The sequence below is a fragment of the Sinocyclocheilus rhinocerous genome, unplaced genomic scaffold, assembly GCF_001515625.1.
Source record: "Sinocyclocheilus rhinocerous isolate Xijiao unplaced genomic scaffold, SAMN03320098_v1.1 scaffold848, whole genome shotgun sequence".
Classification (NCBI taxonomy): domain Eukaryota; kingdom Metazoa; phylum Chordata; class Actinopteri; order Cypriniformes; family Cyprinidae; genus Sinocyclocheilus; species Sinocyclocheilus rhinocerous.
Window position 1 is genome coordinate 595,640 of NW_015664186.1, and position 27,699 is coordinate 623,338.

The 27,699-nt window shown below is 35.0% G+C and overlaps 3 protein-coding genes across 5 annotated transcripts; 2 read left to right on the forward strand and 1 right to left on the reverse strand.

Annotated features, from left to right (window-relative positions):
* On the forward strand, positions 1-27,252 carry LOC107729841 (PR domain zinc finger protein 4-like). 3 transcript variants are annotated; one of them, XM_016540555.1, is made up of 13 exons: positions 1-11; positions 10,508-10,513; positions 20,313-20,363; positions 20,460-20,575; positions 20,688-20,876; positions 21,855-22,619; positions 22,692-22,841; positions 23,973-24,091; positions 24,658-24,743; positions 24,874-25,001; positions 25,091-25,519; positions 25,822-25,990; positions 26,568-27,252. In XM_016540555.1, the coding sequence occupies exons 4-13, from the start codon at positions 20,461-20,463 to the stop codon at positions 26,896-26,898; spliced, it is 2,481 nt and encodes an 826-aa protein (XP_016396041.1). In that variant the 5' UTR covers positions 1-11; positions 10,508-10,513; positions 20,313-20,363; position 20,460; the 3' UTR covers positions 26,899-27,252. The 3 variants fall into 3 exon arrangements, with proteins under 3 accessions (XP_016396041.1, XP_016396040.1, XP_016396039.1); XM_016540554.1 differs by lacking the exons at positions 1-11; positions 10,508-10,513 and adding an exon at positions 19,867-19,956; XM_016540553.1 differs by lacking the exons at positions 1-11; positions 10,508-10,513 and adding an exon at positions 19,867-19,952.
* Positions 325-15,378, forward strand: LOC107729842 (prestin-like). Its single transcript, XM_016540556.1, has 19 exons — positions 325-449; positions 2,361-2,625; positions 3,616-3,755; positions 4,035-4,145; positions 6,067-6,239; positions 6,832-6,996; positions 7,766-7,918; positions 8,013-8,095; positions 9,214-9,361; positions 10,551-10,664; positions 10,883-10,960; positions 11,187-11,282; positions 11,481-11,587; positions 12,197-12,266; positions 12,469-12,561; positions 12,712-12,840; positions 13,139-13,351; positions 13,774-13,828; positions 14,456-15,378. Exons 2-19 carry the CDS (start codon positions 2,471-2,473, stop codon positions 14,593-14,595), a joined length of 2,223 nt encoding a protein of 740 aa, XP_016396042.1. The 5' UTR covers positions 325-449; positions 2,361-2,470; the 3' UTR covers positions 14,596-15,378.
* Positions 15,552-19,499, reverse strand: psmc2 (proteasome 26S subunit, ATPase 2). The gene is made up of 12 exons (XM_016540557.1): positions 19,306-19,499; positions 18,966-19,003; positions 18,773-18,854; positions 18,578-18,677; positions 17,847-17,978; positions 17,491-17,563; positions 17,320-17,415; positions 17,047-17,211; positions 16,867-16,954; positions 16,111-16,313; positions 15,907-16,003; positions 15,552-15,809 (listed from the first exon to the last, which is right to left on the reverse strand). The coding sequence occupies exons 1-12, from the start codon at positions 19,373-19,375 to the stop codon at positions 15,652-15,654; spliced, it is 1,302 nt and encodes a 433-aa protein (XP_016396043.1). The 5' UTR covers positions 19,376-19,499; the 3' UTR covers positions 15,552-15,651.
* Positions 27,253-27,699: the final 447 nt, after the last annotated feature.

The following is a 27,699-nucleotide window of genomic DNA, read 5'->3' on the forward strand; positions in this document are numbered from 1 at the left end:
ATTAACTTGTTGTTGCATAGTTGTGACACAGGATGGCGCGCTTACATTGCACTTGCGACCTTGCATTGTTATATTAGGGAAAGTAATTTATTTTGCATAAAATACGCTGTTTTGCTCTAATCATAATTACTTACAAAACTTTAATTACGCGCTTAACAATCTCTCTTAAATCAACCGGATATAATGTGTTGTGTACAGTATTTATCTCCTTTATCTGATACGGTTGAGTCAATAAAGAACTACAGGTCCCATGTTGCTCTTCTGGCGTAAGTAGTGACGCATGAGGTACGTAGCGCTCTTCTTATCAGCGCAGCTGATGACGCAGCTGTACTGGGCAGTTAAAGGGCTTTCAAATGTTACACAGTAACGGGACTGTCGATGCTCGCGCTCTTCTCAGCTCAGCTCAGTTCACCGACCTCGCGTCATTTTCAGGACGGAGGCGGCGAGAGGTAAGATGCTTAGACTTCTTCTCGTTTAAACCACAATAATTGGGCAAAGCCCCTTAGTTAAAACCTGCTTAACAGGTTTGTGGGGTCGTAGAGTTGAACAGAACGAGGACTCTCTCCAAAAAAAAATTTTTTATTTCTGGTTGCCTTATGTTTTTAAAAAGTGTGAGGGCACAGAGTGTGGCAGAAAGACACGTACGATGTTGGAAGTCACTGTCATTACATCATGACTGCTGTTGTTGACACGTGCATATGTCATGCTGGTTGGTGTTCATGTTTCCTCGTAAACATATGTGTAAACAATGACTTTAACGAGGAATAGCTAAAAGCAGCGTTTACTGTGTTTTATTATAGGCATTTTTCTAAATGCATCATCACAAATCCAGTAACTTTCTTTCTTCTTCAATGCTTTTTTCGTCTTTTTTCTTAATGCAAATGCATTTTAGTTAGTCTGTCCCTAGCCCTGTAAATAATATTTTTTTCTGGATGTAGGCCTAAAAGCAAAAATGCAAATGTTATAAATACGAATAAAAGAAGCAAAAATAGAAAAGTTTCACCATGATGTTAAGATGGTGTGAATTCCATTAATAATAATACAATGGAATAGTAATGTTTTCCATTCAGGATAAATGTGAAAATTTCAAGGACAGGTTAGTGTCTCCTGACAAACCAAACCAAACATAAGATAAATTGATAAAAATCACTTTGTATGATTTGCCATGTTTGTCATGTTCTTTTACCATGATTTTGTACAATCGGCAACTGATTATTCGAAAACATTATTTTTGTAGAAATTTCACCATTAAACTTGCTTTCCGATAAATGGCTTGTAGCGTCATGACCTTGAGCTCAAGCCTAGTAATGGCTAAATGAACTGTAAAACTGGCAACTCTGATGCCGTCACCCCTGTTACTTCATACAAAACATCAATGTTGTATTTTTTACATTCAGGTTGAGATGATACACTGTAATTTATTAACACTTAAACCCATTGTTTGTGATCAAATGTTTTAAAGTCTTTTTAAAAAATCGCCTTTTAGATTATACAGTTGTTTCATGGAATGACCCTTGTATGTCATGGGTTTATCTTGTGTCGTTTGTAATGTTTATACCACTGCTTTGTCAACATTGGCCTACACCACTGACATCAGTCACATCCAGTGCATTTCATTTTACTAGGGTCTTGTGATTTGCAAAGCACTGTGCTAAAAATGGACTGGATCCATGGATAGGTTATTATTGCTCAAGATGCACACTGTGTCCTCAGGACAGGTTGTGTGTTTTAGACACACTGGTGTGTGGATTAAATCATAAAACCACATTACTTTCTGTTGAACTTTTTTTTGGTCTGAATGCATAAAATGTATTTATTATTATTATTTTTATTTTTTTTAAAAAGGCAAAAATGTTTGTCAGATTTAAACATTTTGTTTTACTTATTTTTTTCTGCAGGTTATTTTATAGGTTTGCAGGCTGTTTTTTTTGTGTGCTTGCTCTTGATGCTGGCTGTCATTAAAGATTATTTTGAGGGCTTGTAATTATACACCAGCTGAGTTTGACCACTGCATGTCTCCAAATAAAACCAAGGGGGTTGTCAGTGTGATGTAAAATGTTTGTTACTTAATAGCTGATCATGATTGAATTAAATCTATTTAAGTATGTTAAGTAGCCAGTATGTCATTGCATGATAAATCATTACAGTACAGGCTAAAGCTGGCTGTCATTAAAGATTATTTTGAGGGCTTGTAATTATACACCAGCTGAGTTTGACCACTGCATGTCTCCAAATAAAACCAAGGGGGTTGTCAGTGTGACGTAAAATGTTTGTTACTTAATAGCTGATCATGATTGAATTAAATCAGCATTGTTTGTGACTGTTTGAAGTTGATTCTTAAAACTTTTCTTTCGTCACAGAGACCTTTCTTTCCACCATTCATTGAAAACGGGAAGAGGAAGTAAAGCGAGAGCACGATTGCATTCACAAGGTCATCATAGCCTGACATGCCTGTGTTTCCACCGCTGCTATGGAGCACGTAACTGCTAGTGAGGAACTGTCCGCTACACTGATGTACCACGTGGAACGTCCTGTGCTCAATGAAGGCTATATTGACTCAGAGCTTCTACATAGGAAGAAGAGGACACCCAAGTCCTTTCAACGGAGAATAGCTGAACATCTCCGGTAGGGCTATTTCAATACATTCCGCTTTCTTTGTTACTGATGATAGGTCTGGTTTTTTTTTTCTGAGCTACAGTAGAGTCCAAAAGTCTGTGACTGTATTGAGAAATATTCTGTACTGTATTATAGGGCACAGATCATACAAGCATATTTGTGACATTGATCATGCGACTCTTTGTACAGATAAGATGTTCTTTCAGTGAAGCACAAGGTGATCATTCTCAAATCATGCCTGTGGGCATGATCATCAGCTTTTACACTTGTGAAGTTCATGCAGTTTGAGTGTTGTTGTTGTTAAAACAAAAGAGAGACAAACCAAATACATTCTGACATTCGTGTTCAGTGTTTTTGTTCAAATTGCTATTCTGATAATAGAAGTAGTAATGAAAAATTTTATTTAAAAAAAGGCTAAATACAAGTACTAGTGGTATCAGATTTTTGGACCCCACTAAATATATAAACTGGTTTCAGTTGTTCTATTTCACATTATTGGGACTGTAATTTTGAACTATAATCATTTTATCAGGATCGAGTGTTATCTGAACTTCAGAAAATCAGCTTGGACTGATAAAGCAACTGTTTGACTAAGTAAACAACCATTTGTCATTTATGATGGTCTTATTATTTTATCATATCCTCAATATAATATTGCAGGAGTACTAATATTACACAACAGTAGTGACATTACATTTGTTAAACCTGCTTATCCCAGTCTGAGCTGGATAAATTGATGATTCAGTTTCTTTTAATGGACAAAGGCGGACTATAATTTAAGTGGTCATTAACTGATAATCTTCTCCTCTGCTTTTACGTCTTGTTCACTTGTATTCAAATATGGTGCATCACAGTGTGTAACGTCTGATTTAAATGTCTTTTAAATGTTGTTTGCAGAATTTTTATTTGCACGTTATAATCACACACATGACATTTTAAAACTACAGTGAAGAGGAATGAAATATTCATGCTAATAGTCATCTCTCTCTTATTTTTCAGGTGTTCATCTGAGAAAGCCAAATCTGTTGTATTTGGTTTTCTGCCCATTTTAACATGGCTGCCGTCATATCCACTAAAGCAATACCTGTTCGGAGACATAGTTTCTGGCATCAGCACAGGAGTAATGCAGCTACCTCAAGGTCAGATTTGATTGAGAACTGGTTAATATTAAAAATTTAAAAAATAATTATATTAAAATCATATTAAATGTATATGTTTAATAGTAGGCGAGTAGGAATTTTGTTGTTTATTTTAATAGTAATAATAATAATAATTATTATTATTATAAATATAGCAAATAAATGTAACTATATATTAGTAGTATTTAATAATGTTATTGTTGTTGTTTGTTTATTAATTTATCAATGGCCACATTCATTTGATCATTTCTCTTTTTCTTGATTTGTCACATTCAACAGGTCTTGCTTATGCGATGCTGGCAGCTGTTCCTCCAGTGTTTGGTTTATATTCATCGTTTTATCCTGTGCTATTATACACATTCTTTGGTACCTCCAAACATATATCAATAGGTAAGACTCATTTGCGTGCGTGTCAGGCTTTTAATAACATGCTTGTGATGGGCCACCCACAGTTGGTTCGTTGACCGTCTGGTGCATATTGCTCACATAATTTGAAAGTGCTTCCTTGGTCTGGGAAGTTGTAATCTGATTGGTTGACACTACACAATGACTTCATGCAGCGTGACTATGTGAAGTCATGCAGTGTTTTTTTTTTTTTTAACACCTGTCTATTGTTGTAATTATTATTATTATTTTTTTAGATAAACCCTACCCCACACATCACATTAAATCAAACTGCGGTTGGTTGGTTGCTTCACTTGCTGGTCATATGGGCTCAGAATAAGCTCCAATGTGGGCCTTTGTTTTTTTCTTAGTTTTTTTCCCAAATGACTACCTGACATGTGACATTCCTCTGTACAGTTTTGCTAAGTCAGTGTTGATAATCAAAGCCTTACTGGCAGACTAAACAAGTGTAGTTCCATTTGATAAGATCTAAAATCCTTATTTTGCTTTTCGCAGCACTTCCTGAATTCCTGTGGCAAAGTCTCATCAGAAAGTCAGTTTTTCATTGTTCCTGCCAATTGTTCAGGTTGACAGCTCCCAAGCTGCTCTGTTTGCAATGACTTTCGTAAGCAGGAAATGAAAGTCGCGTTTCTAAGAACCTTATTCGTGTTGGTGCAGACATCATCGCACTGTTTTATGGGTGTGTAGATGTCCTGAAGTGTTGTTTTTCTCCTTTTTAATGTGGGGATCTTGAAATCCTCAGAAATCCCTGCTGGATATTAGAAACACCACCAAGAACACAGATCAAAGGTTCAAAAGTCAAAAGGTTACCCAAACCAGAGTTGTTGCTTCAATATCTTGTTTTCTCTGCCCCTGTGGCTACTCTTGAGAGCGAGAGAATTGGTGCTAGTCCAAACATTTGGCAGGGTTCTGCTGCACAGAGACCTGCAGCCTCCTGTTTAAACAACACTTGCGCTCTGTCCCTCTGAGGTGTAATGGCAACGTAAAACGGACCCAGTTGCAGAGGCATTTATCTAGATGAAGAGCCAAGGCAGAGCTCACTTACATAAATGCACTGACTGAGACACACTTGCTCACATGATAAAGGAGTTCCTGTTCCTGTGACAACAACACTCAGCCACAGAACAATGTGTACCTAAGAATGATTACACCGCCTGTTACTCTCTCAAACAGTGGCTTTGTAAGGGTTAAGAAAATCCCATTGCATTAAATAACTGATATAATAATATAGACTTAATCAAAAACCCAGTTTTTCTATGGTAAATTACCTGAAATTGCTAAAAATGGTCTTTTTCATCACTGATTTGGGTGGTAACAGGCTTGCTAAATAATATATCTTTTTACACATACATGTAAAGGCCTTAAAGTGGTTGAACACCAGTAATTGTTGCTTGAAGATATAATAATAATAATAATAATTATTATTATTATTATTATTATTATTATTATTATTATTATTATTATTATTATTATTATTATTATTATTATTATTATTATTATTATTATTATTATGCTGTAAAAGTTATCAATAATAATAGATGTAAATACAGATTATAATATTTTAAGTTGCAAAAAATATTATTCTGATTATTATCTGATATTAGATATAAATGCAGATAATATTTTAAGTTGCATTTATTATAATATAGCCCAATCACACTTTTCAAGCATAGCATTTCACAAAAAGGTTGTGAGATTTTAAATGATAAAACAATAGTTATTGTAAAAAAAGAAAGAAAAAAAGACAGTATTTGTATATATAATGTCCGGTAAGACAGCTTATAACATAGTAAATAATCACAAAAATAATTTGTGATCCATACTTAACTTAAGCACAGTTTCCTTAAGTGTTTTTTGTTCTTTAAAGGACAAGTTTTATTGTATTTATTTATTTATTATTTTTTAGGTACTTTTGCAGTAATCAGTCTGATGATTGGCGGGGTTGCTGTAAGGGAGGCCCCGGACTCCATGTTTGCAGTCAATGGGACCAATGCATCACAGATTGTGGATTTTGAGGCTCGTGATGCCAGAAGAGTGGAGGTGGTTGTAGCTTTGACAACCCTAGTAGGAATCATACAGGTAGGCTGCTATCTGGTCTTACCCACAGTTTTGAACATCAAAATATTCTATAATTTCTGATATCAAAGAAAGAATCGGTTAAATATTTCTCTCTTGATATGATGTATTCATCTTTACTTGTCATTGTTTGCCACGTTAGAACTGTAGTAGATCAAGGCTAGTGCATTCTCCAGTATCTGTGGTTGGAATACAAGTTAATTCCTGCAACATAGGCGTATGTTGCATTGCATTTTTGTGATCACCCCCATCTTTTGTAGATAAACCATCTGAAAAACACTCTTGTGCAAGAGTGTTCTCTTGTTCTCAGTCATTCAGCTCATATTGTCAGTTAAAATGGCCAGCTTTATACTGAAACACATTTTATGAGAAAGAAGTGCAGTGTAATGTTACCATAAACCTATTAAAACAGGTTGAGGGTATACATTACAGACATCTCATGCAGGCCTACACAGTGTTTATAATAGACACCTTTCATGGAAAACTGTAAACCTGCTCAAGCTGATGACTTCATGTGATTCTCCTCAAGTTGCTGTAGCCCGAAGTACTCTCAGATTGATGTTTGGGAACATAATTATGCTCTGATCTCCTATAGTTTGTTCTGGGTCTGCTGAGATTCGGCTTCCTGGCGATTTACCTGACTGAGCCGCTGGTGCGAGGTTTCACCACGGCTGCAGCTGTGCACGTCTCAGTGTCGCAGATCAAGTACCTGCTGGGAGTGCACACTGCGCGCTTCAATGGGCCTCTCTCTGTAGTGTATGTGAGTAACCTTTGACCCTGAGGAAACCTTAGGGTGTTTTTTGTCGATATGTGACACTGTTGCACCTATAAACATGTTTCACATTACTTCATGAACACTTATTCACTTTTTCTCATTGGTGTTTAAGGTATTAATTAAATAATGAATGAATAAAGGTCTTTTGAAGTCCAGTTTTTGTTTTTAACTAAGAGTAATTTTCCATAATTGAAATAAAATTTAAATATTAGATAACTTAAAATGACTAAATAGCTTTAAACACTTGAACGAAAATTACAAATGTTGTCATGGCAACTAACTGAAATAAAATATTTAAGTTGAAGTGCTAAAATTACTACATTACAAAAAAATTACTAAAACAAATAAAAAAATATAATAAAAACCCTGAAAATTCACAAATGATAATGTAAAATATAAATTATCCTATAAATATGTATATTAATATTAATAAATACTGTAATAGTATATAAATAGTACTAAAATAACATTAGCATTGATCTGAAGGGCCTCGAATGCACAGCAGATGTGTGAATAGTTTGCCCGGACCCACGTGCATCTGTAGACCAGCGCTGGTTATTTCTCACACTTTAATAGTATTTATAGCTCCTAACAGGCTGTGTGACTATGAGGAATGATTACTTCAAAATCTACGTCAGTATGCAGCTTTCCCTATTGCTCGTGTGCCATAGGTTGCCGACCCCAGCTCTATACTGTGATATTGTTCTTTTGTGGTTGTATAGCTTTATGTTCTGTTCATTTTGTTTTTCCCCAGAGTCTTGATGCGGTCTTCAGGAACATTGCAAGCACTAATGTTGTCACACTAATTATTGGACTGGTGTGTTCAGTGTTCCTGTACTTCATCAAAGATCTCAATGAACGCTTCAAAAAGAAGCTACCTATCCCCATCCCTGGAGAAATCATAGTGGTAAATCTTTAAACGCCCTTCCTATGAAACATTGTGCTCACACATGCACTCAAAATGCCTTTGAGTGAATGCCTGATGTTCTTGTTCTTTGAAGGTAATTGTGTCCACTGGAATCTCATATGGGATGGTTATGTCTGAAAACTATGGAGTCGAAGTCGTGGGTAAAATTCCCACTGGGTAAGATCATGCAAACTTACTTAAATGTATATACACTACCGGTCAAACGTTTGGGATCAGAACGATTTTTAATGTTTTTTAGAGTTTCTTATGCTCATAAAGGCTGCATTTATTTGATCAAAAATACAGGAAAAATTTAATATTGTGAAATATTATTACAATGTAAAATAACGTTTTTCTATTTTAATATACATTCAAATCTTATTTATTCCTGTGGTGCAAAGCTGAATTTTCAGCATCATTACTCCAGTCTTGTCACACAATCCTTCAGAAATCATTCTAATATGCTGATTTATTATCAGTGCTGGAAACTGTTGTGCTGCTTAATATTGTTTTGGAACCTGTGATACTTTTTTTCAGGATTCTTTGATGAATTAAAAGTTAAAAAGAGGAGCATTTATTTAAAATAGAAATATTTTGTAACAATATACACTACAGTTCAAAAGTTTGGGGTCAGTAAATTTTTATTCTTTCTTTTTTTGAAAGAAATTAACTTTTATTCAGCAAGGATGTGTTAAATTGTTAAGAAGTGATAGCAAAGATTTATATTATTAGAAAAGATTTATATTTTGAATAAATGCTGTTCTTTTTAACTTTTTATTCAACAAAGAATCCTGAAAAAAGTATAACAGTTTCCAAAATTTGGCAGCACAACTGTTGCCAACATTGATAATTCTGATAATAAATCAGCATATTAGAGTGATTTCTTAAGGATCATGTGACACTTTATACTGGAGTAATGGCTGATGGAAATTCAGCTTTGCATCACACACATAAATGCATATTAGAATGATTTCTGAATTAAGGGTCAACACTTTATACAGGAGTAATGGCTGATGGAAATTTAGCTTTGCATCACAGAAATAAATTATATTTGAAAGGATATTAAAATAGAAACCATTATTTTATATTGTAATAACATTTAGCAAGATTACTGTTTTTTTCCGTATTTTTGATCAAATAAATGCAGCCTTGATGAGCATAAGAGTCCTCTTTAAAAAACATAAGTCTTACTGATCCCAAACTTTTGACCGGTAGTGTATATACCAAACTGAAATGGTTTACATTTTTACAAATGTTTACATTTGAATATTTCTTCCTTAATGTTTTGTTTTAAGGTTGCTGCCACCCAAGATTCCAGACTTCTCGGTCTTTCCTAGCCTCTTCCCAGACGCCTTCACTATAGCTGTTGTTGGCTTCTCGATTGCAATATCATTAGCCAAGATCTTTGCTCTTAAGCATGGCTACAGTGTGGACGGAAATCAGGTAGAGAATAAAATAAAATGTCTGTAAATGTCATAGTTCCACCTTGTATATTGGCCCTACTTAAAAATGTAATATGAATTGTGTTATAAGGAAAAATATCAAACCAAGAGGTCTTTACTTGGAAGAAAGATAAAACAATCATATTTTTCAAGCAACAAATTCACAAAAAGAAGTTTGTTAGGTTTGAAGTGATCTAACGATAGATATGCTGCTACACTGTATTTAATTCAGTTGTGCCATTCTTCATTGTCAAAGTGATTTGAATCTGTGTTTCTTAGAGGCAGGGACATGTGTTTTATTCAGCTGCCCTTTATTTTGGTTTCTATGGCTTTAAGTTGCAGCTGAATGTCTAAATCAGCCAGACTCTGCAGTTACATAGTTACTTGCCTTTTAGTAGATCCTTTTGTCCAAAGTGACTTATAGTACACTAATTGCAGGGAAAGTTCATATGGGACAACATTATGTAAAGTGGCATGCTTAAGTGAACTACAGTAATAGAGATGGATTGTGACCTCAGTAACTCACCAGTTTGTCTGTTTAGGACCAAACTTTTGTGTGAGGAGTCAAGTTCCTCAATGAGCACGCCGACAGTAACTTTCTGAACTTCTGTTTATATAAAAAAATCAGGGCTTTGTTCTGAATGGCATGCTGACATAATACTCTTACTATATCTACAGTATATTTACATGTACACTACCATTCAAAAGTTGGGTTATAAGCTTTTTATTTGTTTTTGGAAGAAGTCTCTTTATTCTCAATAAGGCTGCATTTATTTTATTTATTTATTATTATTAATTTAATTTAATTTATTTTCATAGAAACAGATATTTTTGTTGTTGTTGTTGTTTTCAGAATTCTTTGATGAATAGAAAGTTAAAAAGAACATCATTTATTTGAAATATATATATATTTTTGGTAACATTAGAAATATATTTACTGTCCCTTTTGATCAATTTAATGCATCCTTAAAAGTATTAATTTCTTAACAGAAAAAAAAAATCTTATGGTAGTTTACATTATGCTCAGTATGTAAAATAGGCTCTATACAGTGTGAGCTATTATGATTACAAATCGCATGGACCAAAGTTTTTGAAGCCACAGCAGTTATTCAATAATTTTAATATTTTTACAAACCTGAAATATAAGCATATGGTCTAATGAAGTCATTTTGTGTTTAATGTGACCGTAGGAGCTCATCGCCCTGGGACTTTGTAATTTTATGAGTTCATTCTTTCACACGTTTGCCGTTACCGCCTCAATGTCTCGCAGCCTGGTACAGGAGAGCACAGGAGGACATACTGAAGTAAGTGAGACTTGTTTGTGTAAGATGCCATATCGGTGACATTATGTACATATGAATGCAGTTGGTGATTGCAAAACGACATTTCCTGAAATGGAGTGTCCCTTTCATAATGAACTCATTCACAGTGGCTATATCACTGCCATAAAACCATAAAGATAAGATAAGACAGTCCTGCCTCCTAAAAGACTCGATTTAATTATGTTAATGTTGGTCTGCAGATTGCAGGACTCTTGGCATCTCTACTTGTGCTACTGGTGGTGGTGGCCATTGGATTTGTCTTTCAGCCATTACCTACAGTAAGTGAAGTGCTATCTGATACGCTTGTCATGGAGCTCATTGATTTTGTGCAAAAATTAATAACAGAAATTGACTTAAAATGTTTGGTCTTTTTTGGAAAGCACAAAGGACAGTCTGATTTGCTACCCCAAGCCCTCTTGGCAGAACATAAGCATTCTTAGTGCAAAATGACAAAGGTCAGAGATCAGATGGTGTTTATTAGTGTCGTCTGTGTACTCTCATTAGACAGTGTTGGCTGCTATCATCATGGTCAATCTCCTGGGGATGTTTAAGCAAATGAAAGACATTCCTGCATTATGGAGAACCAGCAAGATTGAACTGGTGAGTGTCAGAGGCACTTCATTTGGTTGTGTTCATCATACTGTTTTTACCAATTACTATCTTTTTAAAATATTAAAATATTAAATTAAATCTCTTTTCTTTGAATTTCTCTTTTTAAAAGTTCGACTCAAACATCATTTTTTGGGACATGGTGAAATTTGGTTTTGTTGTTGTTAATGTCTGACATGTTTTCTTTAGGCAATTTGGCTGGTGTCCTTTTTCGCATCAGTTCTTCTGGGTCTGGATTATGGTCTGGTGGTTGCCATGAGCTTTGCCATACTCACAGTTATTTACAGAACACAGTGGTAATCTTACTGCTCTGATTCCAATTGATGACAAAATTCAGCATGAAAACCCTTGTTTTTTTGTCTCTGAATATGAAATCTTGATATTGAATTCAAATAATTTTTTTATTTATTAATACATTTATTTTATTAAATTTATTAATAATATATAATAAATAAATACATAATTAGTAATGCATTAAATAATTATGAAATAATTTACATGTGTGTTTACTTATGAGATTTATATGATGCATTCATACTGCTTTACTGGCAATTGATGCAAAACAGGTGAAATACAGTAGATCAGCGTGAAACCTGATATTTTACTTATCCATATATATTTAATATTTGATCAGTCAGATTCCCCAGTTTTTTAAAAATATTAATTTAAATTTAGTATTTTATAAAAAAAAAAACATAAATCTGAATTTTATTTTATTTTTTTTTAAAGTATTTTTACTATATAATTAGAAAAATAATATATTGTATATTTATTTCTATATGTTCATATTTCTTATTCAATGCATTTTTGGATTATGGATCATCTTTGAATTATTTTGACCTTGTTATTACTTTCGTATTTGCCAAAGGAAATGTTTGATTCAGATCTTACTGTTTTATTTTAAGCCCTAAAAATGCTCTTCTTGGACAAATCCCAGATACAGGACTGTACTTTGACGTGGATGAGTATGAAGAGGTGAGACAGTTCTTTTAAAATACATTAAACCATTGTAACATCATCACTGATAACCTAGATCCTTAACATTAGCTTGCTCCATTCCAAAAGTGCTGTTCACAAGCTTTTTGTAGTCACAGGCATCCAATTAGGCCTGATTTAATCCTGATTTTTTCGACCATAGTCTTTGTCCTCTTATCTGCTGTTTGTTCTCTTTCTCAAGGCTGAGGAATGCTCAGGGATTAAGATTTTTCAGTCCAATACTTCCATGTACTTTGCAAACAGTGACCTGTATGTCAGCGCCCTCAAGGCAAAGGTGAGACCAAATGCTAAAGTTATTAACTTAAAATATTTTGTGTTTTATGGTTCTGTTCTTGATTATTTATTAAACATACGTTGTGTAGAGAGATTCCCATAAGCAGCAGGCTTCATAAAGTTCTGTACATTTTACTTTTTATGACTACAGACTGGAATTGACCCTGCAAAACTGCTAGCTGCCAGGAAATCACAGCTAAAATATGCCAAAAGAGACAACGGGGAGAGGAAGGCTGTACACCACTACCCTCCAGTAAAGAAAAATGCAGTTGTCTTATTGGTATGATGTTTTTTTTTTTTTTTCATCTAAATGTATTTTATCTGTGACCTTGTCAGTGAAGTCTTTTTATCCTTTACACAAATATTTGAACCTCGGCATGGAGTACCAATGTTGCAAGTTTGCAAGCTATATGTTATTTCAGATCTATGCACATTAAACCATACAATCTCAACATTTCAGAACAAAACACTGTAGCTTAAAGCTTCTTCTGTGAAATCTTTCCATGCAATGTGGTGGCTTAGTGATGCAACATGTCTGATTACGCGAGTGACTGACATGTTCTGTGGTGTCCCAACAGGATGTGGAGCTGGGCGTCACTCATGAGGTGGTGGCTGGGGCGAAGAAGCAGATGGATCATGTGTATACCAATGGCCAGATGACTGAGAACCACACTGAGTCTGAATCTGAGGACGACTTCTTTCTGCAGCGTCTGACCCCCATTCACACCATCATACTGGACTTTACTCCTGTTAACTTTATTGATTCTGTAGGAGCCAAAACCATTAAATCAGTAAGTCAACAGCTTTTATTCTCAAAGAAGGCACTTAAGGACTGATTAGTGAGATCTGGCTTAATACGTTAGACCACACGTTGTGCTGTTGCAAATTGAGCAGTTTTTTTTATTACATCAGTTTTACAATTTCTCATATTTTGGGGTTAGATGTTTGAACAAACTTCTAACTCTTAATATTAAACTTCAACCTGTTACATTTCCCTCATTGTTTGCACTATTGATATGACATGGCTTGTTGAGAAAGGGTGTGCTATTACTTAAGTGATCTGATTCATGATATTTGCTCAATGAATACAAAACACCATAGATCCAGTGACCTAAAAGCACTCTGAACACCTCAGTACACAACATTGTAGAAACCATATTGAGTCATTGTGGTTATAAGTTTTGGAATGGTTCCTCTCTTTTTTTTCCTGCAGGTGATAAAGGAGTTTGCAACCGTTGACGTGAAAGTTGTGCTTGCTGGATGTAGCAGTAAGTAACTGCTTTAATTTTTACATAGATATACAGTATATTTACAATAATATTTGAACATCAGAGTTCTGACTTGCTGGATGTAGCAGTAATTAATAAAATGTATACGTGTATATACGTCTCCTATAATATATTATATAATATACATTTCTATAATATATATCTATAATTTTTTTCCCCCACATCATGTGTTTGGGTTATTTTTTGGGACATTTTTTAAAAACTCTTTTTTTATATTGTTGTTATTTCTGACATGTTTTATTCAGGCAATTTGGCTGTTGTTGTCTAATATAATATAATAATATTTTTTAACTAATACTGATGTATTATTGAGTAATTCATTACGTTTATACATGTATACATTTCTATAATATAACATGATATAATATGATTGAACTCCACCAGAGTTCATATGCTTTATGTAGGTTAAAGTTCATTCTGATATATCTGTTTAATGTAGGAAACATCTCCACCTAGAGTTGGAACTAAAACGGTCATGTGGACAAGTCAAACTAATATTTACTTTAACATTTAACAATTTTACTATAATGTTACTATGTATTAATTTAACTAATGAATTCTTTCCTAAGATCCTTGTAAGACCTTTTATATGTTTGTGTTGTGCAGGGACGCTTCTCTCTGATCTCAGGACACTAAAATTCTTCTTTGAGCCCGTGACCCCTGACCTTATTTTCCCCACCATTCATGACGCAGTGTTGCATTGTAAGCACTCGAGGGACGTCCCCATCTGCCCTGACGTCCAGTGAGCACACAGACCAAACTGAGTGGCAGAATATGGATAGTCGTACTGAAACGAGCACAAGTACTGTTACTCCTTAGTCACTTTAGTAATAGATATCACTTTTGGGTATCATGATAATGAGACGAGTCTGGGAAAATTTTAGCAGTGAGCAAGCCAAAATGTTTTAGATGGAAACACTTTATTTAATGTGAATATACCAGCAAATGTTGAGCTTAATATGATTGGTGGTGGTGTTTTATTGCACTGACCATAATCTTAAGCTCCACCGCCATTTGTTACTGACAGCTGTAAAACACTATGTACCTTCAGTTCTTTTAAGTGCAATTAGTGTAGATGGATTCTTGCCCAGTGTTTATTTCTTAGCACTGGTCTAAAAATATTTTATTGACATTCCAGTAAACGTATTTTTATTATAGAAATTTTTACAATTGTTCACCATGTGCTAGTTTTTCTTTTCGCTGTATTAAATTTTTATTTAATATTTTTTGAAAGTCTACAGTTTCTCATCTGGCAGATGGTATTCAGTAAAAAAAGAGCTAATATGTTAAATATTTTTAGACCTGATCACATAATTGCACTGTTGGCGAAGATGCTGCTTTCCATTTCATGATCTAATTTAATCTGATGTTTCTGAGAAAATGCTTGCCAAATATTGATTGTATTGTTTTAGGTCCCCCCCACCACCCTCAAAAACCTCAACAATCAGTTGCAACTGCATATGTGGTGCATTTTATTGTCTTTTTATGCTGGTGTGGATTTAAGATATTGTATAATAAATGAAAATCAATACTCTAAATTATTAAATGTTTATTCCTTAAAAGTGCCTATTTATATAATTTTCTATATTTACCACTAATTTATTACATATTGTATAACAGTATACCTAACCTGAAGAAGGGAAAATATTTTTTAATAAGCAAATAAAGAGGACATGTACTAAGGATAAATGTTTTTATTTCATCATTGATATCACAAGAAAGGTGACAAGACACATGAGAATCCTTGAATTATCAGGCAGAAAACATTTAAGTGAGGAAAAAGCACATAAGAGGAAAACCATTTAGTTGTAAGTCATATAGCGAGGGGTGGCGCTGAATTTAGCGTAGGACTTGATGACCTTGTTCACGGCCTCCAGAAAGTCTTTCTCTGTAGCAATTTTTCTACGAGCTCTGATGGCAAACATTCCTGCCTCTGTACACACGCTGCGAATCTCAGCACCTGAGAGAAGAAAAACACAGTTAGCAATGCTAACTATAGCTTGCAAGGCCTCCATGTTTAGGCTTATGCAAATATTATTTCAATTGTGTGAACTCACCTGTGCTGTTAGGACAGAGACGTGCAAGAAGTTCAAAGCGGATCTCTCTTTCCACACTCATAGAGCGGGCATGAATCTTGAAGATGTGAGTACGTCCCTAGAAACAGAGCACATTTAAATATCTATTAGAATGTGATCTTATACCATGTCTATCTTTAGCCAGTAAATGGTAGCTATTTTGTCACTATTGTAGCTAACACTCACTTCCAAGTCAGGCAGGCTGAACTCAATCTTCCTGTCCAGCCGGCCGGGTCTCATCAGAGCAGGATCCAGGGTGTCTGGTCTGTTGGTGGCCATCAGGACTTTAATGTTTCCTCTGGGATCGAATCCGTCCAGCTGGTTGATCAGCTCCAGCATAGTTCTCTGCACTTCATTATCTCCTCCAGCTCCATCATCAAAACGAGCACCTGTAGGAGAGCAGCATAAGCATAATAATGGAGACTTAAAGATTAAAACTCTTAGACAAAAACAAAAGCTAACATTTTAAAGGGACAGTCCCACTGAGAGTGAAAGTTCTGCCATTTATTCACCCTCACGTTGTTCCAAACCTTAATGCATTTCTTTCTTGTGCTGAACACAAACAAAAGATATCCTGAAGAACGTTGGTAACCAGTTTCAGTTCCCATTGGCTTCCATTGTGGTTTCTGTCCGTAGAAGGGATATTAATGCGAAACAAAACTGTTTGGTTACCAACATTCTTCAAAATATTTTTTTGTTTTCAGCAGAAGAACACAAGTCTTACAAATTTGGAACAATATGAGGGTGAGTAAATGATTATAGAATTTTCATTTTTGAGTTGACTATCCCTTTAAATATAATAAGGGGCTATTCACACAGAACTGCGCTACTTTGTCCTACTTTGCCCCCAAAACCACAAGCCACACAGTTTGAGACTGCCAAAAGAAGCCAAAATCATCTGACCCTGACTAGCATCAGATTATTGCAAATAGGAAATTTTACCTCCAATGGCATCAATTTCATCAAAGAAGATCAGACAGGCTTTCTTGGTCCTTGCCATCTCAAACAGTTCACGAACCATCCTGGCACCCTGGATTTGACACAAAAACCTATTGTTATACAGATTTTTTTCATGCACTTAATCACCTATTTTTTTAACAGCTTGATAGAAAAGGCACATACCTCTCCAACATACTTCTGAACCAGCTCAGATCCGATGACTCTGATGAAGCAGGCATCAGTACGGTTAGCCACAGCTCGTGCACACAGGGTTTTCCCTGTACCAGGGGGCCCGAATAGCAGCACACCCTTTGGAGGCTCAATACCCAGGTTCACAAAGCGCTCAGGCTGGAATTAGGAAGATAAGAGATTGATTTTCAAATTAAGTAGTATTTCAGACATGTTATATCTACTGTTTATTTTTAATAGGTACATTTGGATGTAGTCATGACTCACATGGAGCAGAGGGGTCTCGACCACTTCTCTCAACTTCTCGATCTGCTCTTTGCAGCCTCCAACATCACTGTAGGTCACATCAGGCTTCTCCTCCACCTATTTATGTACAGTGCATAATTATTCCTGCAGTTTTGCCTTGCCTAATGTTCATGATCCCAAGCAGCTTCGTACCTGCATCATAGTCACAGTAGGATCGATTTTGGGTGGCAGTGGAATATGGATCTGATATTTATTCCTGTCAACCCTGTTAACAGATACAGAACGTTGTTAATAATAATGTTCCTGTGGCTCAGTGGTAGAGCATTGCGTTAGCAGCGCAAAAGATCGTGGGTTCAATTCCCAGGGAAAACACATACTGGGAAAAAATGTATAGCGTTAATGCACTGTAAGTCGCTTTGGATAAAAGCGTCTGCTAAATGCATAAATTATTATTAATTATTATTATTAGAACGCAACTCTTTTAGATACAAGCTGAAAAGTTTAATAGAGTAAATATAGAAATGTCTGATCCATTATTTCCTGCTTACCCAACCCTCATTCCTTCCTCAATGTCAGTTGGAGCGACCTGATCGCTCAGGTCCACCACAAACTTGGCAAACTGTTTCACATTAATAATGTACTTTGGATCCTCAGAGTCAGAGTTGATTATCTTGGTGCATCTATGAACAAATAAAAACATAGATATGAGTTTTTTTTAATGGCTGATACTGATCTACATATCATTCAACCACTTTATAACATACGATACCACTGAAAAGTCTGGTGTCAGTAAGATTTATTTAAAAAAAATATTTTCTTACGCTTACAAAGGCTGCATTTATTTGATCATAAACACAGGACGAACTGTAGTATTGTGAAATATTACAATTTAAAACAAAGCTGAATGTTCAGCAGCCATTTCTTCAGTCTTCATCTTACACAATCGGTCAGAAATAATTATAATATGCCGGATTAATGCTCAAGAAAAATTTCTTAACATTATACATTTTGAAACCAGTTGTGCTGCTTAATGTTTTTTTGTGGAAACATAAAAAAACCAGGATTTTTTGATGGAATAGAAATTCAAAAGAACAGCATTTGTTTAAATAGAAATCTTTTGAAACATCCTAAATGTTTTAGTGTCACTTATAATCAATTTAATGCATCACTACTGAATAATAGCATTTTTTCTTTTAAAAAGGTTGTATATTATAAGCAAATAATCTATTGCTTTAAGGGTAACCCTTAATAACTGAAACATTCTCGTCCTCTCTCATACCTGGCCACCTGCAGTGGCTGTTCACTCTGTAGAGTCTGTTTGTCTGCAGCCAGATCCCATAGTGCTGGAGGAGCCAGACCTGTATCAGACTCTTTAATACCTGCAAGACACACAAAATACAGCATCAATGCATGTGCTTTACAAAGCAGTGATCCATAAAATTAATTTCCCACAACGCAATGACAGCGCACTTACCTGTGAGCTCATTTATCTTCTTCAGAAGCTGTTGAATATCATCTTCCACTTGTTTAATCTGTCTAGAATACGTGCTTTGGCCCTATTCACAATCAAAACACAGTGAATTAATTACAATAACATTGCTGTAACTTATACTAAATGAAGTCCATCTGAATGCCAAAACAGTCATATTTTTAGCACTAATACTTACATAGGTTTTCAGGAGTGCAATATCTCCTTCATCCAACGCTGAGAAATAAAACACCGGTCAAGACAGATAAATAAATGAGATATGAATAAATTACAGGCTAATACAGACTACGTAACTAATACTGAGACATCCGACAACTCATATAATGAACGGTAGCGTAAATAAGTGAAATAAAGTCTGAAACAATGACAAAAAAAACAACAACATTAAAATAGTTTTAGTTTAGTTGATTCGGCTTTTGTTGACAAATTTCAACTGCAGAGCGGCTAGTCACTAAATGCTAATCTGTCTGCTAATTCATTTAATTTAAAAGCCACCCGAAAGTCCTCGCAAATAATACCTCGGATTGGTTTGTCTTCTTTCTCCTCTTCTTTTACTTTGCGTTGCTCGGCTCCTAAATAATCAGGCATGACTGCTTTTTTTTTTTTTGTAATAAATTCGGTTAGTGACTCTAGAAGCGAGATTACGCAGCAGGTTTTCAGACGAACAGTCACAGCGCTTTTCTGTTCCGGTGCGCAAGGACACCGGAAACTGGGATTATATTTAAAATTAAAAGTTAGATTTCCCCCCCAAAAAATCTTTAAATTGCCTTTGTGGTCATACAGGCAGAAAGAGAGCCATTTCTACCCTTAAAAATATTTGAACTTTTCTTAAAAAATTTCAAATAACTATTTTTTTAAATCATTATTTGAAATTTTGTGTACCTAATTTGGCATTTTACCTATTTGTGTATTTTAATCCGTTCCACATTTTTTTCCCACACTATTATTGGTTATCTATAGTAGTTTATATTATATATTAAATAAATAAATACAAACGTAAATCAATCAATGAATCAGTCTGGCTTGTTTGTATTGACGGAACATATTGAAGGACTCTTATTTTAAAACATAACCCCGCCTTGAGTTGCACACTGTTTGCCTTTAGCCATGTTATTGTTTTCATACCACAAATCTTCCACGGAAGGATTAATATTTGCCCTTTATAGTAGGTAAATTATTTGTTTGTCTTTTAAATAATATAAACACCTTGAGATGAGCACCTTCTGTTATTGCATTTCTCTTAGGCGAGTTAACTGGCTAACTCGGTAGCTTCAAACACTGGCTGCATTATTGGCTCTTTCTTGTCGATGTCTGGTTACATATTTCTTTGAATATTACGTAGATAATATTTGTATTTATTATGAGTTATTAGTATTTCGTTATCAGTTTAGTGACTAAAACAGCTTGTCAAGTAAATTAATAGCCAGAATGACTATAAAACCTGTCTTAAAGAGGCTGATGATAGAATGTTGTGATCTAAACTAAATGTTTTAATTACTAAAAGATGAATCCTTCCCTTTTCCAGATCCTAGAATGCATCCATCACATCAGTGTCTTAAGTGATCTGTGCTGTCAGGTAAACAAACATATCATTTAATCACACATCTGTTTCTGCACAAGCACAATAATATATGAGTTGTATTTCAAATGCAATAACATTTCTTCTGTTCAGCATGAATGACATGAACCTCAGCCCAGTGGGCATGGACCAGCTCAGTGTGCCGCCTGTGAGTGCAAGTCACCTCGGCCTCCCCACATCCCCAGCACACAATCCCATCACCACTCAAGGTCAGGACTCGAATGCCTCTTAATGTGTGTACATATGTTGGCATGAGATTTGTTTGGTATGGTGTGGGAACTTTAATGTATGGAGAAGTAATACTATCTGGCTTTATTTCAGGCATGCCAGTCGCTATACCCAGCTTGGGTCCATCACTTGGGCCTCTTCCTTCTGCACTGTCCCTGATGTTACCCATGGGACATTTAGGGGACAGAGGTGTTATGTGTGGCCTTCCAGAGAGAAATTATACATTACCACCTCCTCCATACCCACACCTGGAGAGCAGCTATTTCCGACATATCCTTCCAGGTAATGTTACAGAAAAACTGTTAAGGTGTACTTTAAACCAGGGGCTGACCATCTTTTTGGACCCAGGGATTCCCCTAATGTACAACAAATCTAGAATTTCTTAATAATACAGTATAATATCTTATATTAATAACTAACATAACATATCTTAACAATTTTTGCAAGGATCCTGGATTCATTGTTCCACTTTTTGTCAAACAGAGAGATGAAATATTATGAAAAAAGTCTAAATATTTTTTTTAATATGCTTAATTTGCAGTGCATTCTATATAAAGCTTAAGAACAAATTAAGTTCATTTAAATAATTTTTTAAAATATAGAAATGTATTTTTAAATAATATATTTAAATATTTAATTTCTGCCAAAATACATTTAACTTGTGCTTTAAAGCAAATTGAGCTAATTTAAAATCATTTTTAAATATAGAAATTTATTTAAAAAAAACATCTATATTAAAAATGTGTTTTATATGTAGATAATTTGCGTTAATTAAATTTATTATTGGTAGAAATCTTGTATTTAAAAAAAATATTCTATTTCTGTTAAAATACATTTTAAGTAACGCTTTGGAGCAAATTCATTTTTATTGGCAGAAACAAATATTTTTTATAGAATATATTATTTCTGCTAAAAATACATTCCATTATTAAAGCTTTAGAGCAAATTAAGCATTTATTATCAATGTTTAAATACATTTTTAAATAATTAAATTTATTTTTAAAAATAATATATTAAAAAAAAAAAACTGTTGCCAAAATGCACTTTGAGCTCATTTAGTAAACATTTTTATATAGAGAATTTTTGTTATTCTATAAATACAAAATGTAATTTATATGTGCTTAATTTGCTCTAAAGCTTTAATTAAATTGTATTGTTGGCAGAAATAATCTATCATATAAAATATTTTATTTCTGCTGAAACATATTTTGACATATCTTTAAACATATCTTTATTTTTTATTTTTTTTAATCTCTTTAGGTATTCTGTCATATCTGGCAGATCGTCCTCCTCCCCAGTACATTCATCCCAGCAGCCTTAACATGGATGGGACTCTTTCCGTGTCCAACAACAACCCATCTGGCTTAGACCCGTACAGCGGCCACGGCGGCCCTCTAGAACAAGGCCTGGTGACCCTAGACACAAGACATGTAGGAGGCCAGGCTGATCTCCACCAAGGAGGCTCTCACGAAGTGCAGCTGGACGCCACCGGGTTAACCATGGAGTCACGTGTAAGTAGTCCGATGTCTCCTGATGGAATGGAAGAAGACTTGGCCACCATGGAGGGTGTCGTGGTGGCAGAGACCCAGCAGCAGCTAGGTACCAGACCTCAGCCTCATGAGGGTTTGGCAGGTGTGGACTCCTCAGGAGGTGTTATGCCCCTGCATGGAGCAGGTCTCGAGCTCCCGGTGGTGATGGAGCAGGAGCACATGGGTGGCAGAGTAGGAACCAGCACTACAGGAGCAGGCGGTCCAGGGACGCTGAGTGAAGCCTTGCACGCCACTGGAGAACTGAACTCTGGGGTGGTTAGTGTGGTGCTCACGGGGGCCATGATGCCACAGGCTCAACTAGAACCAGTATCTCTACATGGACCTTCAGGAATGGGACTTGAGCCTGTTAACGTGTCAGCCATCACTGCAGAAGTGTCTCTTGGACCGGACAACAGTCTGGTGCTGGTGAACTCTACCTTGCAACTAGAAGACTCAACATCTAACAAGGAAAACATGGCCACTGCCTTCAACATATGTAAGTTTTGCGTGCCGATTTTGAGTAGTGGAAGTATTTCGGTCCAGTCTGATGTATTTTTTTGTCTTTTAGGGTGCACTTTATGTGAACGGTCATATCCGTCGGACTGCCCTGAGCATGGACCTGTCACATTCATCCCAGACACACCCATTCAGAGCAGAGCCCGCCTCTCTCTGCCCCGCCCCCTGTGCCTCCACATTTCTGTAGCTGATGAACCCATTGGTACATGCTTTGTATACAATTCTCACAATATAGTTAAATAACACTTTATTTTGCAATGTCCTTTTTAACATTTTACATTTACTTACTATAAGACAATATCATAAATACAAGTAATTAATCCGAAACCAAATCCTAATCTTCTAGTAAGTACATATTGTTAATTAATATTAATAGTACTAATTTGTATAATTGTACTGTAACAATGACACCATAAAACAAAGTGTAGCCTGTAGTTGTTGTAGTATATTATTATATGTATGGATACATTGATATTAAAGTTTTGTTGATATTTATAAATACATTTGTTGATGTTCTTAAATAAATAAATAAATAAAAACCTAGAAATAAAATAAATAGTTTTAAATGTAGGGGACAAGTAAATTCAGACAACATAATAATAATACGTCTACAGTATAAAAAAAAATTATATTCATTTTGAGATTTGCTATAAATTACATCTTAATACTGTTCTTAAATTATTAGCGTTTTTAAAGATGAACTGTAAGGAAGCATTAGATGAGGGCAAAGGTATTTAGAAATTAGCATACACTAATAAATATCCGATATCGTCCAATATATATCCAATTTGAACTAATACTGCTAAATAATAATAATAAAAAAGCACTAATATTGGCCAATAATCTACATGCTTCTAATAAATTATACATCTAGTTATATAATATCTTACTGCTGGTAAAATGTAGTCAGAAACAATTATTTTCCATTTATTGTTGTTGAAGATGTTCGGGTAATACTTCATTATACAGTGTCCTTGTTACACGTTACATGTATTTACTATATTAATAACTGTAAATGATGCATAATTGCATGCAACTAAACCTAAAGCAAACCCTAATTCTAACCCTAACCCTATAGTAAATGCATATTGTTATACTTTTTTTTTTAATGAAGTTTTGCTTGCCGATTTTGAGTAGAGAGATGTTTTGGTCCAAATTCACGCGTTTGATTGTAACAAGGGCATCTTAAAATAAAATCTAACCGATGTTTGGGTGAGTGACTTTACCAGTTAGCTTGTTAAATGTAGTTAATGGGAAGTGAAGTCCATTTGCTTTTGAAAATTTCGGATTTTGTTGTGTTGTGATTGCTGAAGCCACTTTTTGTTTTCTTCAGGTGTGTTTGCTAGAGAGACCATACCCTCCAGGACCTGCTTTGGGCCGATGGTCGGACAGCACTGTAGCAGTGTAGAACTTACAGACTGGTCTGATAAGGATACTCCTCAAATATGGAAGGTACTTGCCACATTTTTAATATAAGTGAATTGGCCAAACAAATTTACTTCTTTTTTTTAAAATCTGTACTTGTACAGTTTTGAATGTACACTACTGTTCTAAGGTTTCGAGTCTTTTTAAAAATAAATTAATGTAATATGTATTTAGCTAGGATGCATTAAATTGATAAAAAAGTGACAGTAAAGACAGTTGGTACCAAAAAAAATAAAAAAATAAAAATCTGTTTCAAATAAATGCTGTTCTTTGAACTTTTATTTATAAAAAAATCCTGAAAAAAAAGTTTACACAAAAATATAAAGCAGTGTTTTCAATTTTATTTATTTATTTTTTACAAATGTTTTCAACTTTGAATAAATTACATTTTAAAATATATTCAAATAGAAAAGTTATTTTAAATTGTAATAATATTTCACAATATTTCTGTTAACGTTTTACCGACCCCAAACTTTTGCAAAGTAGCGTATAATAAATGGCATCATCTACATCATTTTATTCACTATTACACTGACATGTCATGTTGTAATCCTAAGAATGGCTTTAGTCACTGTGTATTTAATCTAATGTAGATGTTCCACAATGACATCCAAGAGTTCTGTATTGTGACGACAGATGAGCATGAATGCAACTGGATGATGTTTGTACGGAAAGCAAGGTAACCACATCACTTTATCCTTAAAAAAAACTTATTTTTATGTCAGTTAATTCAGGAAGCTTTATATTGAAACCATGCAATGTATGAAAACAATCAGGTCGTTGCGCACTAAAATCAACTCTGTTTGCAGGACTACAGAGGAGCAGAATCTTGTGGCATATATTGACAACAGGAAACTGTATTTCTGCACATCCAGAGAGATTCTGCCAGATCAGGAGCTGTTGTTCTATTACAGCAGGGACTACAGCAGACAGATAGGTGGGACTTCCTCTTGCATGGATCTGCCCTAACCTGTAAGAAGATAATTGTATATCCGTATATATTATTCTGTTTCTGTGTCTCTTCAGGTGTGCCCAGAGTGCCAGAGGGCCAGATATGTCATTGTGGAAAAGAGTGTGCGTCCTTCACAGAGTTGAAATCTCACCTCAGCAGCCATGCCCAGAGCCACAGCCCCACCCAAGACCACCCTGCTCACGCTACACACAACCAATCCCAGTCGCAGGAGAACGTGACCAATGAGCCGTCCCGGTCCGCTTCCTCCCCACAGTGGCAGTGCCACTCCGATGTGCATGAACATTCCAGCAGCAGTAGCAGCAACGGACACGGTCGCGAGAGGAAGTTTAAATGCAGCATGTGCACACGAGCGTTCACTACGTCCACTAAGCTAAATGTGCATTTCATGGGGCACATGGGCATGAGACCACACAAGTGCAGCTACTGCAGCAAAGCCTTCAGTGATCCCAGCAATCTCCGAAAACACCTGAGAATCCACACAGGTAAATGCGCAAGTTGTAGATATTACTTATTTTGAAAACTGTATTTGAAACTGTTTTCAAAGTCAATATGAAATCTAAATATAACAAGGTAACAACATATATCAGTTATGATCAAATCGACCCTGTTTGGAAGTGCATGACATTATGGAAATCAAGTGGCTTATGACCTGAAGTTAATTTGTTTTCAATGAAAGAACTTTCGGTATAGAACTGCTATTAACTTTCTTTATTGGCCAGAAATAATGTGCTGTCATCATTACCGCTCTGCTCATGAAATACATTTTTTTTTTCTTTTTCTGCAGGTCAGAAGAACTTCAGGTGTACAGTATGTGGGAAGTCTTTTACTCAGAAAGCACATGTGGAATCTCATATGGTTATACACACTGGTGCCAAGAACATTAAATGTAACCATTGTGACAAGATGTTTGTGAGGAAACAAGATCTCAAACAGCACATGTATTCACATTCGCTGTAAGGCTGTATTTCATATTTTATTTAAATAAATATTAAATATTACTTAAAAATGTATGTTAATGATATGCATAATTATATTATTATATATGCATAATTATATATAAAATATTATTAATACAGTCTAACATTTATAATATATATTATAAATATTATTTTTAAATTAAAGGTATTACATTATATGCCAATATATTTTATATGCAATATAACATATAACTAATAATAGAAAATGTTATTAATATAAATAATAGTAACTATTGATAAAATCTAATATTTCATAGTCCAATGAAACCCTAATTTTTTCTGTTGAAAAATGGTTTTTAAATGTAATACATTAATTTAAATGTAATATGTAACTTTTACATAATATATGAATATAAAATGCATTGAGAATATTGCATGTTAACTTTAAGAGCATGTTCTCCAAATATTTGACTTTTTTGACAAAACCTTTTAAAAATATGATTTACAGATATATGGAATAATGTAATTTTGTCCTTTTTTTTTCTTAACATATAATTTTCTTACCTGTTTTAATAGCCACTTTGTTTCCTTGCTTATCTCTCCTCTATTCCAGAGACCGCCAGATAACTTGTCCAAAGTGTGACAAACAATTCTTAAAGACCGACCATCTCAAAAAACACTTGAACTCTCACGACGGGAAACGGGACTTCATCTGTGAAAAGTGCAACAAGGGCTTTCTCACTAAATACCACCTCACACGCCACCTCAAAATCTGCAAGGGTCCTAAGATCGGTCGAGGGGCAGCGCAGGGTGAGGAAGGGGATGAGGAGGAAGACGAAGAGGATGAGGAAGAAGAGAGGGAAGCTGAAGGACAGATCAATCCAGCCAGCGAGGAGGACTGTGGAATGGGCATGAGAGGATATACTTCAGAAAAAACGATGTAACTTCACTCTTAAATGTAAAAAGATGAAGTTAAACCTTGTCCAGCCTATTTATTTGTCCTTTTTTGTGTGTTCTTGTTCTGCCCATCAGCCTTTAATTCCTGTTGCCAAAACGTGTGTATCCCTAAATCAAAGGGCCAACAGAAATGTAATTAGATTTAAATTATGCATTACATATTTTCAAGTCAAGTGTCACTGTTAAATTTATAAATGATTGGTCAAAAGCAAACAGAAGACATTGCCTTTTTTTTTTGTGCTGCTTCTTTCTGTTTAACCTGTTTGTTCAGTTAATTCGTTCACAGCAGCCATGCCTATTCTGTACTCTGTATTTATATTGTAAATAAATGAATGTTACATTTTACACGCAAACATTTTATTATAAATAATTACTTCTAAATAAATAATTATAGGTCATAATACACTACACTAACTTGATGCAAATGAAAAGCACATTTTCCTTACATGTTCAATGACGTCAGTTTACGTTGCTACGTCGACACAAAATTCCGCTCATACCAGAGCAATCTATCCAGAGCTGCCATTGTGTGAACTCCACTATGAGGCGCCGGGCTGGACAAAAGTGAAGTGTAGCTCGCCTCACCTCTTATCTGACAAGTCTTCGGGTTTGAGTCGTTCGTTCATCACGTGACAACCCCAATGCAGTCTGAGCCGGAAAGAGAATTGATTATGAAGAGAGAAAAGAAAGAAAGAAAAATAATTACACAATAGGGTCTTCTAATAATTTAAATTTCTGCAATAAACCAAACAGGCTTCTTCCAGATTTTCTTTTTAACAGTCTTACAG